At 38.4% G+C, this 17,680-nt stretch overlaps 1 protein-coding gene across 2 annotated transcripts in view; it reads right to left on the bottom strand.

The window, feature by feature from the left end:
* Positions 1 to 606: 606 nt before the first annotated feature.
* Positions 607 to 17,680, bottom strand: part of LOC134680236 (protein rolling stone-like) — a 36,732-nt gene continuing 19,658 nt past the window's right edge. Inside the window, exons 2-7 of one of the 2 annotated variants that reach the window (XM_063539324.1) lie at positions 15,008 to 15,176; positions 9,106 to 9,314; positions 5,283 to 5,417; positions 4,383 to 4,610; positions 3,229 to 3,411; positions 607 to 3,092 (exon numbers count right to left, since the gene is read on the bottom strand). In XM_063539324.1, the coding sequence (XP_063395394.1) occupies positions 3,260 to 3,411; positions 4,383 to 4,610; positions 5,283 to 5,417; positions 9,106 to 9,314; positions 15,008 to 15,176 (893 nt within the window). In that variant the 3' untranslated portion in view covers positions 607 to 3,092; positions 3,229 to 3,259. The remainder of the gene's footprint in view (positions 3,093 to 3,228; positions 3,412 to 4,382; positions 4,611 to 5,282; positions 5,418 to 9,105; positions 9,315 to 15,007; positions 15,177 to 17,680) is intronic. The other variant, XM_063539326.1, reaches the window with a different exon arrangement.

The following is a 17,680-nucleotide window of genomic DNA, read 5'->3' as shown; positions in this document are numbered from 1 at the left end:
ACGACCCCTGAAAATAACAGTTTAACTCACGTGTTAATCATTATACCTACTTCTATAGACCGAACGCTTAAATGAGTCCTCGCCTGCGTGGTAAAGGTGGCGGGGAAGGTGCGGGCGGCAGGCGTACGGCGCCCGCACCTTCCCCGCCACCCTTAGGGCCAGTTGCACCAACCACATTTGACAGACTGATCAACGTCAGCCGGCGCGCCCCGGCGCTTTACTATGAAACTTTCCATACATAAAAATTTTGCGAACTCTTTAACGATACGAACAGTTTGGTGCAACCGACCCTTAGTCGTCCTACCCCGGCGCCCCCGTACCGCGCAGGCGAGGACTCATTTAAGCGGTCGGCCTATATGCGCCTTTTTTTATCCCTGAAGGACTTCCGAATTAGGTATTCCAGTCATCGAATAAATAGTGATGGCACTGATGGGCAAATTGCCAAATATTTGGTAATACGCCTTTGTTATTATAGATATAAGTATGAGTTCCGATAAATTTGACCACTTCGGCCGTTACTATATATTTGTTGCTGACTGGTGCTTTAAAAGCGTGAGTTTAAACCATTTCTAAATAAACTAGCTACTTTATGAGTAAAATAAATAATTAGATAAATTACTTTATTAGCTGTCTTATGGCAGAGGCTTACGATACACAAATGCATGCATAATACAGTCGTTCTATAAGAACAAGGTTCTATAACCCAAAGTGCAAATTTCGCTAGATTATCACGGAAAATTCCAATAGGTACTTAAATGGTGTACATTTTTAGCCATTTGGCTTCACCACGCTTTTAAAGGAATTTCCACCTAACCTAAAATTTCGGGTAAGCTAGCTAATCAGCTAATCACATTTTTATCACAAATTTATTATTTGTCTGAATAATACAATTCATATTATTTTAAGAATAAATGCACGTCTAACTATTTACATATGTATTTATATTTTTTTGGTATGAGACCAAAATGATTTAATGAAACTATAACAACCTCCAGATTTCAATATGAAAACTACATTCTATGTCTGATGATAGTGTTTCTTTTTTTTTTTTTAAAACATAGGCGAATCAATACATTACATAATATACTAAACTTAATACAATACCTACCTACTTGTATTTTTAAATAATAAATCTAAATCACTGAGTAACATCATTTGAGAGAGACTTGCATCACTGAGAAAAAGTAATTATTGTGTTCCATTTTTGACATGTGTATAAAACAATAGGCAGTGCAGTGTTTGTTATGTTACACAGAATGAAACAGAATTCACGCTCCGCGATTGTTATGCCATTTAGCGTCCTAGCTAAATTGGTTGTTCCATAGTTACGCTATGGAATGTTCAATTTAGCTAGGACTCTAAATGGCATAACGATCACGGTGACTATACCTAATCTAGATACATAAGTGGTGCAAAATCAACCACATAATGCTTTCTTAACACCAAAGTTAGACGAATTACGTTTACGCTTTTGTGTCTGGAGTTTGCACGGTAATAATGTTAAGCAATTATTAAAACGTTGCTACCACTAATATAATAGTTATTTACGATACAAGTGTGGAAAAGAGGAAATTTATTCGTTATAAATCGATACGAGTTGCGTATTGCTTATTAACACGTGTATCGTACAACGTTTTACAGTACATATGGCCCTTTAAACTTTTGGCATACGCACGAAAAGTTCTATTTCACGGACTAGTGCGGGAAAATAGGACCATTATGTACTGTATGTTTTGAATTTGACAGCTCCTTCCTTCCTTATGTAAGTGGGGTTGTACAGCTCCATACATTATGCGCCGCATATCGACACGACATCTAATTTGGCTATCAAACTGGAGTGACTGTTAGCTTACACTTCTGCAATGAATTCTTCACATTCTTCATTCGGTGATATTTTAATCGCCTTAAAACATCACCTCGAATCGAATCTCTAACCACACCGTGAACACCTACAGGCGACAGCGGTTTTCTAAACCTAACTAGCTTTTTCATAAATGCTTATTAACTAACGTTAAAACACGTAGCTTATATTGACGGAATAGAAAAGGACCATTCTAAACTCCTGAGAATAATGAAACCGTCATAACTTATAGGGCTAACTCGCTAGCACAGAGTACGTTTTCAACAGGCGCTATTTTCCCACTAGAATTCAGAGTGTAACAAGAATAGGTACCATCTGAAAAAAATCTGTAAATTACATATAAGTACTACGGTCAGCCAAGAAAGTTGGCTCATCAGATGATAGAGTCGAAAAGTGGTAGACCACTTTCTTGGCGTGGGTCAAATTTTATAGAGTAGGTGGGCAAACTCAAGAGACATAGGAGAACCATAAAAGTAATAAAAAATGTTCAAACAGCTATAATTATGACTTTTCAAATCTACTGACAATCGCTTTAACGAGTATTAATCTAGGCACTACAGAAGACCCATAATTTTCTAGAACTTTCAGGTGCAAATGGCAGTGTATTGATTGCTATAATACTTAATTATTATTTCTAGGTTATACTGTATTAAATTCCGACCGTTATCCGCTTTATTTTGCGTGGTCTGAGAAGACCTATCCAGGTCATTGAAATGCAAGTAGCTGACTTCTCAGACTTCTAGGTAGTTAGGTACCCAACCCACCTAGTCACGTGCCAATAGAAAACGTCATTCTAAATTTAAATAGTGTATGAAAATGATCACGCCACTTTTATTTCTGACACATTTCTACTTTTCGGTTGCAATTAGTCAATAGACGATTATCATCTTAGTACAGATCCTCCTATTAAAATTATGATCGTTTATACTGTCAATTCATTGTACATTTTTGGTGGTAGTGATGGCTATAGCGATACAATGATGTTGGTAACATACGCCCGATAGCAAATAGGTAATGGACTGTTTTTGTCTTGAAATGTACGACAAATATCAAGAACTATCTACTATAGGGTAGTTGGAAATCTATAAGTATTTAAAAGATCTTGAAGTTAAAATTGTAAAATGAATTCAGTGGCTTATTAGTAGGTATACTAAAAAGTGAGTGATAGGCAATCACAGGCCTGCCTATGTAACCTAAAACTAAAGCTCAATGCTCACTTGTTTTCCACAGACTACTTGAGTCGCTTAACTTCAAACTCGGGTAAATCCATCTGTCAGATTATGCGATTTTGGTATTAAGAAAACGTAATAGGGTAGATATTTGCTGAGAGGGTCCAATGGATTTACCCGAGTTTGAAGTTAAGCGACACACTTATTCTAAGCGTATCTTATCCTATCCTCAGTAGGCCGGCAACGCCTGCCGATCTTGCTGCTGGCGTCCAGCGCGCAAGCGCGCGGCGAGGCGCCCGCGCACCGCCGCCCCGCACGTCGCCAGCGCGTGCGCTATGACCATCACCACGGCGCACAGCGCTACGAACCCAAATGCTGAGCCTGTAATAAAAGAATATCAGGTTTTAGTCTTTTCTTCTTAATTTTAAGACTAAAAATGTATAATAAATGACAAATATGGGTCATGGCACCTACAAAACATGGTTTAAAAAAATGGTTTTGCCTTATTTAATTGAATGAAGAGGGACTTATATATTCCCTAAACTAAGAATTAATCCACCTCTGTGATATTTCGTAAGCTTGAGTACTTATACCTATGTTTGGTCAAAATTGCTTATCGGGAACTGTAGACCAGCTGTCATTTACAAATAAATATAACATAATTCATACCGCAGACAGACAGAAACGATGTAAGTAGGTAGGTACTTAAATTATTTATGCGGGTCCCGCATTGAAACTATCTCCAGAATATTGCTTTAAAATAATTTGCGGATCTCATACAAATTCGAGGGTCATCATTAAATAGAATTACACAACAGTTCGGAAAGTCTTGAACACAATATTAATAGCAATAGTTAAAACGAAACAGGAGCTGAGTTTTAAACATTAGGTAAATATACCCGTCTCGCTAACGGAAGCGGCTCCTAAAACTAGTGCGATAAGGATAAGGCGAAAAATCCTGCGTAAAAATCTCAAAAATCGATATTTCGTACTCGACTGTTTCCTCCTCCAAAACTTAACCAATCGTAACCAAATTAAAAACCTAAATGAGTAGGTATGAAATTATCTGTGTCGGACAGTTTTACTTTTTTGGCTAATTGATATCAGTTTTGAATACTACGCCTCTCATTGCGGCATAGGCAATGAGGCCATTTTGGCCATTTTTGCCTTCAACTAGCGCGTTAAAAAACAAAAATATCAATAAAAGCAAAACGGTCCGACACAGATATTGCCAATATTAATCTTTGTTGAAAAAATCCTTGATCTAGCATCAAAACCCACGGAGGAAACAGTGGAGTACGTTTGTATGGAGAAATGACCACTCCTGTTGGCTCTTAATTGTATTGTCTTACCAGGTTTGTTCCAATCCAGCGCAGGATATATAGCAGTGAGACCAGCCCGATCTGTCCCCCCTACAGCCCAGTAGAACGCGCTAAAGAGCCCGTAGGCCAGGCCTGCCCCGGCACCGTAGAGCGCATGGGCTGCCCGCACTGGATGCGCCGTCACTGCCAGTTCCACCAACATGACTACGGAGTTGCCGCCGTGGACCAGAAGATTCAGCGCGTTTATTTCGTGCATTTCTGAAAGTCAAGAACGTAGTGTTTAGGTAACATTTTTGGGGCTCACCCGTGTTCTTATTTCTTACCTTCCTAGAATAATGTCAATGTTTTACCATTTAACTACTGCTGGTTTGTAGGTATTATAATGAAATATCTTCTTCTTCTTTGTCGTTATACTGTTTGCAGAGTGTCGTAGTCAACTGCTGACATCAGGCATATAAATGTTGCTTCCCGTACGATTTCTCGCCAAAATATACGCACGGCCCGATTCAAACTTTAAGATACGTCAGTTAATAGATCTAGATACGTTATGGATTAGATATGTCAGTATCAAATGCGACGTTTCTTGAAACAAAAACGTCACTTTTGACACTGACACATCTAATCCATATCGTTTCTAGATCTATTAATTGACTTTTTTTTTTAATTTTTAACAAGCAGAAACGTCTGCGAACGATGCTAAGCGATGATGCTGGAGTATCGATCCAGAGGCCGTGAGTTCAAGTCTCACCCAAGACAGTAATTTTTCCACTTTTAAATCTATTAATTGACGTTACTTAAAGTTCGAATCGGGGAGCTAGTCAATAAACTAGTCACACGTCGATGGTGAGTTGTAATATGGCTACAGTGTGTGCTAGCCAGTAGCGTCAACATTTATGGTACCTAGGTTGAACACGATGTATCCACACTTACTCGGGTCATAGACTAGCGTCCAGTAGACGAGCGTGATGACGAAGGCGAGGTCTGTGGCCACAGTGTGCGCCAGCCAGTAGCTCCGGCATAGCAGGGGCGTCCGCGGTCGCCGTCCGCTCGACGTACCCTCCCATGCTAGAACGATAAAACAACAATTTCAAAACTGGTGTACCATGCTTACTTACAAACTTAAACGTAAGCGTGACGAGCTAAAGGCCAGATCACCTGTGGCCATCACGTATAATTACGTCGGAGGGGTTGGAGGGGGCTGACCTGCAGCGAATGTGGCCGAACATTAGCTGCAAAGATTGGCTACGTCAGTCACCTGGGAGCGCACCAGCGACGCTCTCAGCTGTAGCATAACAGTCGCTGTAGCCGAAAACGGCTAGGAGGAGATGATGATGATGATGATGATGACAAACTATCTAAGTCTAATGTTAACAGTTAATACCATCATCAGCACATGTCCGTGTATTCAAAAGCCTGGTTTCCCTACAGTTCATAATAATCTCATAGTGACTTACAATTTCTGCGTAGTACCTTCGGTTGAGTATTATCTAAAGGTACCTACCTACCTAAAAGATAGTACCATAAAAACTTTTGTCCGGTTTAAATAATGTAGCACTCTGTTTTTGTGGCCATTCTAAAACTCGAAGCGTACATTGATCTCACATATACTGTAATAGCTAGCTCGGTCAACTCGTGACTTGAGTTCTGAATTTAATTGTTCGTTTAAATCGAAATAGATTCAATAATAAGTTAATATCTAATTCGTTAACTGTCACAATGTCAATTCAATGCATGCGCAAAACTACGAAAGCAATAAACAAACTGACAACCGATATAGGGTCATTTAAGGTGACAGTCCATTTTCAACGACAGCTGCATTCCTGTTCATTTTAGTATGGAAATTGACAATGACAGCGACGCGTTCAGTACCGGGAGTGCAGCTGCGGTTAGAAATGGAATGTTACCATTATAATCTATTTACACAGCAGAATCTCTTGCAAATAAAAGTAGGTTCGTTCTACCTTATACCACAGAATAAGTAATAGTATTATCATATATCTATATTATTATACCCTGACACTAACATTCGTAACAACTAAGAAACGGCATAAAACCTTTACAGGTCCACCATAGTTAATATAATGCCAGCAAGGTGGTAGGCAGTTAGCAATTGCAAATTCGTAATTGAAAATCTTAGTTTTGCTGGTTCATCCCAAGCATACACTTGCTTGTCGACGCTACGTCATTTGATTAAAGTTAAAAATCTATTGATTTGGCATTAGTAAATTTTGGACATGTGTTGTTAAAGGAGCAAGGTAAAGAATGGGACCGGAGACTGGAATGAAGAACCAATAAGGATAATTAAAACCGCGGGTAGCGGAGCCGGGCCTCATTGACGCGAAATTGTATCAATCAGCCGCCACGGTCTCCCGTCGGCGGTAGCCGGGCCACTCGACGAGCGGTTGGCAATCATTGTTCTGTTTAAAATCAAAAAGAATAAACACTAACGACATTAAGCATGTATCCTTGGAGCATTCAATTCTTGCATTCTTGGAGCGCGCTCATTCTTTCTTCCGTGCCTTGGAGCTACTAACAGATTATTAAAATGACACCAATCGCCGATAATCGTGTTTAAATTTGCTAGAATTTTAACAATTGTAGTTTACTCAATATCAATTAAGTACAACGTCTGCAAGGAATGCCTGATAAACGGGCAATGAAATTATTTAGGTACTTGATTGGCATTAGCGCAGTGTGGCGCAGTGACGGGTCATGACCATCCACCGGCGAGACAGACAACCGCAAATCGAATTGATTTTAGCTGTCATCGTATCAGCTCTAGGAGTCTAAAAAGGTTTTCAACTCGAAATTTGGTACTACAGCTATCAAAATCACATAACGAAAATGATCGTAGTATCGCTTCAGGGTGCAAACTGGATGATTTTATATTATATTTTTTATGTTAAAATTTCTAACACCACATTCATTAAGAGCGTTACCACGCGGATGGTATGGCCCGACCACGTGGCCCCACTCGGTTAGCAACGGATATGAAAATCGATACGATAACAGGTGGGGTGATTATCGTTGACATTTCTGTCTCGGTTTCTATGGTGCATCGGTGACGTCAGAATATACATGTATGAATATTGATTTAGACATTCATAGAACTTGAGCTTATCGCAAGATTGACATATGAGGGACTTTACCGTAGAAATATTCGAGGACACGCGTCGTTAAACATTTTAAATAAGTATGTACTTATTTCAATTTCAAGGTTCGGTTTTATGAAAAGTGTAATTTACTCAAAATACTAGACATAGCTAGGCCATCTTTGCTCTTTCCCAGATGACTTAAGACATGTCATGATGTCACAGCGATTATAATAGCTAATAGTCACATGACACTCAACTCCTGAATCGCCTCACTTGCGCGTAAATTGCATTAGCCTGTACAAAAAAGTCATAAACGTGCTTGTTTTCATTTAAAGTTTGCAATCTCTCGGACAACTATTGATATAGTACCAATTTAGTCCATAAAAAAATAGATCAATTCGTAGAACTACTTTCAATGACACACCATTATTAGTCATGTCATAGCAACTTTGCCGAAATTAGTCCAATCTTAGAAACAACAATTGAAACAAATTGTAAACAAATGAATTGAAGCCTATTGATGAATTACGCGACACCAGCGAAATAACTAAAACACGTGCTGCTATTCACGTGCACCGAATTGAAACTAACTGCCGTATTCGAACTTCAAGATATTCACAAGAGAGACTACATGCACGTAGGTACTAGATCCATTCTAGATACGTTATAGTACTTATAGTTTAGATATCAACTAGTTCTCTTTTGCAGCGCAATTCGGGCAACCAATGTCACATTTACGTTAGATAGAGTAAGACATCTACTAGATGTGAATTGGATCTCTAAGTCATATCCTGTGGAAATTGTTCAAGTGTATCTCCAGAATCGCGCAAATGTCAAATTTGACAGGTTAGATCTTAAACGTATCGTTATCGTGTCTTGGTGATGTCTAAAAGATATCTAATAGATGTATATTTCAAAATCCGAATCGGGCCCTAAAACTGTTGTCAGTAAATTGTCTTTATTTTTACGACACGGCGCCGATTTAGTCCCACTAATTGCAATTCGCATGACGGTTGCGGGAAGCGTTTAGAACTAATTAGGAACCCACGCGAGTCTTGACATTGCTCTATAAAGATTAAGAGTAGGGGGCACGATTATTCACTTGTCACGCTATAGTGGCATACTTGATGAATGCCGCTTTGGTAAATAATACTGAATGAGTCACCTGGGAGTTTTGTTACGTGCAAATTATGCACTTACTGTAGACTACCCGACACAGATTTCGCAATATGAAGCTATTTCAGCTGCTATAAAGCCGAACATACGTTGAGTAAGTAAGTAGATTAAATACAAGGATCAGACATATTAATAATTTAGTTGCCTAGAGTAAACGATATCATCAGAACCTTTACGTAAAGATTTATTTATTTATACTTTATTGCACAAAATACAAATAAAATGTACAAATGGCGCACTTAATGCCTAAAGGCAATCAATTTATCAATGTCTTTTTATAGGTACCTATACTTGTAAACTTATTTTTCTTTGGTAAATAAAGAACTATTGACGTTAGTAGCTATTCCCGTACTAAACAAGGAAATTATTCAACTGTAGCAACAATGAGGATAAACGAACACCTGTCAGAGATAAATTGAACATAAATCTAGGGCGTAATAGGTTTCAAAAGGAGATTTCAAATAAGGATTAGCAACACTTACTCAGATTGAGTATCCGCTCCGCTCTGTATCGGTGCACAACCGCCAGGGCCAGTCCCGACTGCAGGGCGATCACCATGAACCCCCAGTTGGTGAAGTATATGAACCACTTCATGTACTTTAGCTCCACTTTCCCCTCGTATTGCTTTGGTAGTTGCTGGCAGGCGAAGCTCGCGATGCCGACCGATACCACGCCGATGAACAGGAGCCATCTGAGGAAGGTTTATATTATTAGGTGAGCGTTTCGACTGAACATCTAGCGACCTTCACCAAGGAGGAGTTTTGGCCGAAGGGTGTCAAGTTCCGGCGGTTCCGCGGCCGGCTCCCTGACACTGCAGGGTTGCGTACTGCATTGCAATATGTATGCTAGTTTTAAGGTATTTATCTATGGGCCAATAGTTGCCTGAAAATAAATGTTTTCTAATTAATGGTATTTACAGTCTGGTGCTTCATTACGGCACCCTGTGCTATAATAAGCACATTACGTTACTATTTACGTTGAAAATTTAAAGGGCCATATGTACCGTAAAACGTTGTATGATACACTGCGATTAGGTAATTCGTAACTCGTGACGATTTAAAACACTTCTTTCGGTCGCATTTTAAGAATTCGCCACTCGTTGCGAATTTCCATACCAATTTTTCGCTTTTGTATCGTAAATAAAGGTAAATAAAGGCAGCAATGGACGGCCCCTTGCACGAATGCGCTAAACGCGCAGCCGTCAGGGAGGAGTGGAGGCGAGCCGTCAAACGTGTCACAAAGGGAGACTTCTAATGATGACCACGACCGCTCTGTCAAGAGTGTCCCGATCAAGAAAAAGATCGTAAATAACTATTACAGTCGCCACAGAAATAACCAATACCTATGTACCTACATAAAAGTGTAAAAAACTACTTAGAGTAGCAGATGGTAGGAAATAAGGATAATACCCATTATGTTACTATTTGACCAATAATTACAAAATTTTAGTATGAAACTCCTTAATTTACTAAACCTATCTTAATCACTTCATTACGTAAGCTTAACTAAAGATGTTTTATTCGTATACAGGCTCTTAAATCAAATTACTAATTCATAATTAATACACAAAATAATTTACTTATTCATCCGCTTGAAATTAATATCGCAACAACACATCTTAACCCGGATCGTCTAAGCTAAGGAAAACGACTTAGATTATGCGAGCCAAACACTATCAATAATAATTTAATTATCATTAAGTAATGACATTATTATTGATGAAATGACATGAAGTTTGAATCGAAGTAACAATATAACAATATAATTAATTGCACTGGAATTACGAATTGTAATTAAGTAACTGACACTGTAGGCAACTTGGCAGTAATCGCGTACATATCTAATCTTAAATTACATACACTGTGTCACAGTGTGTTATACGCCATGGATTTAATATTATGGCTGTCATACATTTTCCTTAAGTAAATTACAAGGAACTAATTCTCTATATGCTCGGATGATAGGGTTAAAATCGATTATGGGAAACGAATGTGACATGAGTCGTGAATTAATCAAATGGTTTACGTCACATGGTCAATCAATGTCATGGCTATAACGATAAGAAAAGGAAAATGGCCTTTTGCAGTAACCATTATAATGATTGCCAAAAGTCCCCGTTACCGACTTCCCCCTCCCCCCGTGACCCCGGTTCTTGTTAACGAATTTTCCGTGTAATGGTTTCCTCATACATATACCGGGTATTTCCTGTAACACGAGCAAATAATTAAAATATATATTATACTCCTCAAACTATAAAACTTTCGTTCAACAACTTTTAAAAATTATGAATTCTTTAGACTTCCTCTTTTTCATACAAAATAAATATGTATTGCCTTCAATGGACGTTGACATCAGTGTGTTTGACGTTGCTTGTCACGCTTTAAACATGACAAAATTTGCAATACTTACATTACGTCTTAGAATAAACTTAAAAGTGTAATAAAAATCAAAACATGAGTTATTTTTAAATGTTGCTGAACAAATGTTGGTCAGTTTGAGGAGTACAGCCTACTGTTTAATTAATTGCTCCTGTTACAGGAAACACCCGATATTATGTTTAATTGTGAATTCAATCAAAAAATAACTCTTTAAGTGAAACAAGGTTAAATGTACTTACACCCAGCTGCAATAGTAGGTACATGGCCGTTTTATGACTGAATTATATTCATAATGTGTCCAAGCAATTTTACAATCACCGTCAGATATATCGAAGCGGATAAGGTGCGCAAAAATATCTCAACATCCCCTTTAAGACCTTTATAATACAGGCTTTGTTCAGATGTTTGTGAACACCTTGGCCGCTCCGATATATATGGATCTGATGGTGACTGTACATTGCTCTGCAGAAAAACGTAAGCCGTGTGTAGAAGTTTGAGACAAATATAAATATAGAGGTAGGAAATAATGATCATTATATGTTATTCGGAAACGTCTCAATTACTAAGTACAAACAGCATAGCAATACTCTTAACTGTCCATCGGTGGACCTTATTTATGTTTTTTGTAATTAGGTTTACCGATGGACAGTTCACAGTGTGGGCGATGGTACTTAGGTAGTTTATTAAACCGTCACAGGGACCCCTTATTAATGTACATTATAAATGTCGCCAATATAAATTTCGGCGGCCGATCGTAAGATCAGGCATATCGTGAAATTCCTAGGCATATCGTGAAACGTGAAAATCGTTCGAAAATTTGACTCGTTCCCTGAGTCGACGGAGCCCCGCGTCTCCTATTTCTGGGCAGTTTGCCCTTCGGGCATCTGAAGCAACCGACCTATCCTACCTAAACATTGGTTTAATGTCACTATCGTCAAAACATTACACAGGAACATTACGATCTGCCTGATCTTACGATCGGCCGCCGACATATACACGTCGTGTACTCACGGACGTCCTCGAACTGAAATACAAACATGCTATAGTACATTATTGTCGAGGCTCGGAAGTAGCTACTTGCAGGCTGAGGATTCGTTTTAAACGGACGACCTTGGGAGTCCGTTTAATTGAATCCGAAGCCAGCAAGTAGCCTTCCAGCCGAGTCATATATAGTGCTTTTCTCAAGAATGGTGCAAAAAACATAAATATCATAGAAACATTTTACAAAAGCAACGTTCTTACGTATATATTTTCACAGAGAAAAGCCCTTGCCGCCTTTTTATTTTTTTAATATATAGAAGTGTATTTTTCTGCCGAAAATATGCCAACCTATTTGAGACAACTAAATAGTCGCGGTACTAATCATCTGTTTGGCTGTTTAATGGGCCTGTGCCTTCATTTGATATGGCCATTTGAACTTTTAAAAAGTTTGGAACTCGACAAATAATGGAATTTGTATGCAACATTGCAGTCCCAAAATCGAGACTGCAATGTTTTTAACTTTTTAAATTTTGACTGACCATAAACTCCGCGCTTCGCGACCTATTTTTTAGACGGCATAGTCGACTTTGCCGTCCATTTTTGAGAAAAAAAAATTACGATACAAACGTCAACCTGAGGGTTACCTGACGTAGAAATATTTCTTGTGTGGGCTGTAATTGCCATAGGGAGTTAAAGATCCGTTTATAATTTACTCACGAATTGTTCACTTGGATTCTACTTTTTATTTCCTATGGCCTTTACATTACAATTATAAGAACGGCTTTTAATTAATAGTACATTACTACAGAGGCCGGGACGAAAGGGGTTGCCGGCCGAAGACATATAGACGGCCGAGCGAAGCGAGGCCGGATAGGTCTGAGCGCGGGCAACCCCATTTCCCGCCGAGGTATGTATAGTGCTTTTCTCAAACATGCAATGAAATAAATAAAAAATCCACGAAACCCAAGTTTTATTTATAGGAAAGACTAAAAGTAAACTACACCCAAAATATAACCAACACGTACCTATATCATTATCACGCGTATGTTTTACACGAGTCGTGTGTTTTTACTACCCGTATATTTTCATGTATCTTTGATTTTTTCGCCTTGTATCCGTCTGACTGTCGTTTTCGTCACATAAGTTTACATAGTCTTTCATGTTGATATCATGTTTCACATACATCGTTGCTTTATGCATGGAGTAAATAAGTATAATTTCCACAGTGTTGACGAATTTGTAGTTACATTCATTTAAAATATGCCACAAAACTGTTTCTAATAAACTGTAAGCCATTTTTCTTAGTTTCTCAAATAATAAAATTGCCATAAGCAACCATATACATACTTCGTCTTTGACTTGGCGGCACAGGCAGCAAGTTATTTAAAATCAATTCTGCTTACGCTGCCAATTCCAACACCTACGATTACAATTAATATTAATTTCATTATTTCGTCGGAACTCATATTAAAGTCAAAAAATCAACAACGCACCATAAATCCAATAAAATAGAATGAATATTTTTCAACTTTACCTCCATAACAATTTAAAAAATATAACTACGCGTGTTTGAGTAGACCTTTTTACCGCTAACGTTTAGATGAAATATTTTTATTTGTGTAGTTAAATTTATAATTTAAAATTATAAAATTATAGAATGTATTATTTATTAAGTTCATGTTGATTTTATACAAATAAAACTGCAAATTATAGCAAACATTGTTTTTTGTTTTTTTTTTTATAGGCGTAGTGGCAGAGTGTCATTACGAACCATAAAGCAAATACTACCTCTAGTTTTTTTTAATGGATGAATGCCACGATGCTGTGTCACAAATATCTGTGAAATGAAAATTAAAAAAGAGGACTTTGCCGGCCTAGGCCTGCAAGATGTGTATGAAATTCCATTAACGACCTTTTGTCCTAGCCGCACCTGAAACGTCATACTTCGCAGCCTATTATAAGGAACATAACATCAATATTTCATTGCATGTTTGAGAAAAAGTAATTTTCAGTGGTCTGAGAACAAACCATGTGGCTTTTAAGCATAAATAAGCATATTGACTGTTTACCAAGGCCATTTTTTGTGATCAGTAATTTATTTGCAGAAGTACCTAAACTATTCCTACTTTGTATATTTCATTTGACTGAATTATTAAATTAAAACCACTCGCCTTTCAAATGCGGTGTATGATGTAGGACATCATAGACTTCTGCATCTACTTGGTTGCTTCAATGTTCAGCCGGCGTATTATGGATGGCTTTATCCATCTTTATCCACGTGATTAAATCTGTCACTTTTTAACATCGTGGGATAGAAAGTGACGGACACCGTTTTATCTCGCTGTCACGTAGACAAGAACGACCATCATATCCGTACAGGATCTTGTGTTGAGATACACATAAGCATTAACTACGCGACTGGCATGCGCTAGATACTACCATTGACAGCCAACTGGAGTGTCCTCCGTCAGATGAGCGAAAGATTACTCAAGGCTCAGCGTACACCAGTTCCATATGGCCAAGCGTACAGACTTACGTCTTCAGACCTCTTCAACGAAGTTCACTGTATTAAAGCCAGTCTAACGGCTCGATTCGAGAAATGAATTAGAGACTCACTAGATATGAAATAGTAAAGATACGTGACGTTCCACTGCAAAAGGTACCTTAAGACGGCTGGCGCCGCGATTTGGGAAATGAATTTGACTCACTAGATATGAAGAGTAAAGATATGTGACGTTCCACTGCAAAAGGTACCTTAAGACGGCTGGCGCCGGGATTCGGGAAATAAATTAGAGATTCACTAGATATGAAATAGTAAAGATATGTGACTTTCTGCGGAAAAAGGTACCTTATGGCGACCAGCGCTTACGTCACATAGCGCCGCAATAATATTGGAGCGGCGTTAATAATAGCGTAAGCGCTAACCGCCATAAGGTACTTTTTTTCGTGGGACGTCACATATCTTTACTATATCGTGTCTAGTTAATCTCTAATTCATTTTCCGAATCGCGCCGTGAGTAAGTACCTGTATATAAGGTAGGCGACCGGCGGCCGCTGCTGCGTCTGCCACTGACAGCAGCCGAACTGATGCGCAGGAGTGTGCTCTAGGCTGAGCGCGCGCCGACTCGCCGACCACACGCGGCCCAGCATGGCCGGCTTACACGTCTTCTTTTGCATTGCTGCAATCAAACGAACTGGGGTTACGTCACTCGTGTATTTAGTGTACTATTAAAATATGAAGAAGCCAGTAGAGATATTTAGCGTGGTGTTTAAGCATATGGTCATGTGATAGATGCTTAACTAAATAATTTATAAATGTGATATTAACTATGAAAAGGGCGTATACCTTATTGTCGATGGCGCTTACGCCATTATTAACGATGCTGCGATATAAATACAATGCTGCGCGACGCTGTACGGCGTAAGCGCCATCGACAATAAGGTCCCTTTTCATAGATAATGTCCCAAATACAGAATATTAACCGCAAATTTGGCCAGAGTAGGTACGCAAGTGTTGCTCTTGAATAATAATTACGATAATCCTTTTAAAATGAAATGCCCCAATGGCAATGAAAAAACAAACACACGTTATACATAATAAGAAACTATAATACAGTAGAGTCCGGTTAGTACGACTTCGCTTATAACAACCAACCGCTTATAGCGACGTAAGTATAGGCACTTGTTTGGTTTTAGTACAAGCTACTATGAAAGTACAACCGTTTAGAACGACTCCGCTTATAACGACCGACCGCTTTTAACGACGGAAATTGACACAAAATCCGTCCGTCACGTCTGGTTACAACGACCAGCGACGTAGTTTTTACAAATAAATTGTTGGTACAAAACTTACTCCGTCCCGCGCACTCAACTCCTCTCCCCCCTTTGCCTATACGCATGCAGCAAGATGAAATAGTTATGTGACTTTTCGTAATCTTGCAAACAAAATAAAACCTAAATCCCATTATGTAATTGAGCTTAAACTTCATATACACAATTATCTTAGTTGGGTGACAATGCAATATTTCTGTACCTTCGAGCTGATCTGATGATGGACTCAGGAGGTGGCCATAGTAACTGTGTGACAAAACGCATCCTAATTGAGTTTGGGTTTGTAAGAATTGACTCAATTTGACAATAAGTTGCTTTTTGAAACATAAGTATAAGTACACAGTCGGCGATAAAAGCTTGAGTGAAAATTGATATGTTTTTTTACTATTGTGATTGTCGATGTACGATTGTCATCTTGATTAGATTCCCAAGAATTACGACTTTATAATTTACGGGATTCGAGTAATTTGCGGATGATGAGTCTTACGCGTTGCCTACATAAGTACCTTCTTCTAAACTTACAAAAGTCTCTCCATTGAAGACAAAGGGTTGTAATACTAACGTAAATAAATATTTTAATCGAAATGTTTTTTTTTTATTTGATTATCGCATATGTATTAATAAATACAAAATGATGTAATTATTTTGTTTAAAAAATATATTTAAATTGGCAGTTCGTTTAGTGCGACGTCCGGTTAGTACGACGTAATATCGGCAGTCCCTTGAGCGTCGTTATAACCGGACTCTACTGTATATAAAACGTTATGAACAAATTAGCTTCAATTATGGTCAATTAAAGTCATCATTTCATTTGAAGTACGTTCAGTCAATGGTATCGATTTAGTAAGTACCGTTAAGTTCAAGTGTCAGCTGTGGCAAATTAACGATTGATACTCTTCAGTACTGCGGCTATCAAATGGTTTAAATTAAATACCAATAACATATAAGGAATATACTTTTTGGTATTACTGAAAATTTTAAAAAGTCAGTAAATGTGACGTCCCACGGTAAAAGGTACCTTATGGCGGTTGGCGCTTACGCTATTATTAATGCCGCTCCAATATTATTGCGGCGCTATGCGACGTAAGCGCCAGCCGCCATAAGGTACCTTTTTCCGTGGAACGTCACAAATATCAATATTAAATTAATTAACGTCATTATTTAATAACGATAAACCTCAAAGGAAACTACACAATTATCCTCTCGGGAAGTACCTGATCTATTTGTGCCTAGCAAGATTTCCGTGCCAGATTCGGACTAAAACTAGGAAAACCAGTATGAAAACGGGTAATCCCATAGGCCTGGACTTTACAAAAGATTATTATTAAACACAATTGCTCATATGTACTGTTATGTATTATAGGTATTATACCCGTACAAAGAGTAATCGTTTTAGCCATGTAAATCAAGGAGGTTTTTGGTTATGTACCTATGTATTTGGGTACCTGCCGGTCCGCTGATTAATGGAGTAGACACGCAGGTATTAGTATGTATTTGACAGTTGACATACCTATTTCAAATAAAATGCAAACTGCAAAGGGCTCACAAAACATCACATTTATCAGCCGCGTAGACAGGGTATGTGCGGGCTAGGCTTAACGGTCTTCGATATGAAACCGAATACAATTAGGTACATAATTATGCCATTACCATTACACATTGTGGCAGTAACAAAAGTAGAACTGGACATATATATAGCCAATAGGGCTATAGCCAAACACACATTGATTAGTGAAATGTTCCTAACATATTTGGTAGCCACGACCCAGACATGCGACGTATCGTCGTGTGGGTTCAAACGTTTTGCACGCAATCTCTCAAGCAGTTCATACTAATTAAGCGTCCGTATTGCTTATGAGGTATTTAG

The sequence above is a fragment of the Cydia fagiglandana genome, chromosome 3 (assembly GCF_963556715.1).
Source record: "Cydia fagiglandana chromosome 3, ilCydFagi1.1, whole genome shotgun sequence".
NCBI lineage: Eukaryota > Metazoa > Arthropoda > Insecta > Lepidoptera > Tortricidae > Cydia > Cydia fagiglandana.
Note: the sequence above shows the minus strand (reverse complement) of the source record. Positions and strands in the feature narration are given on the sequence as shown.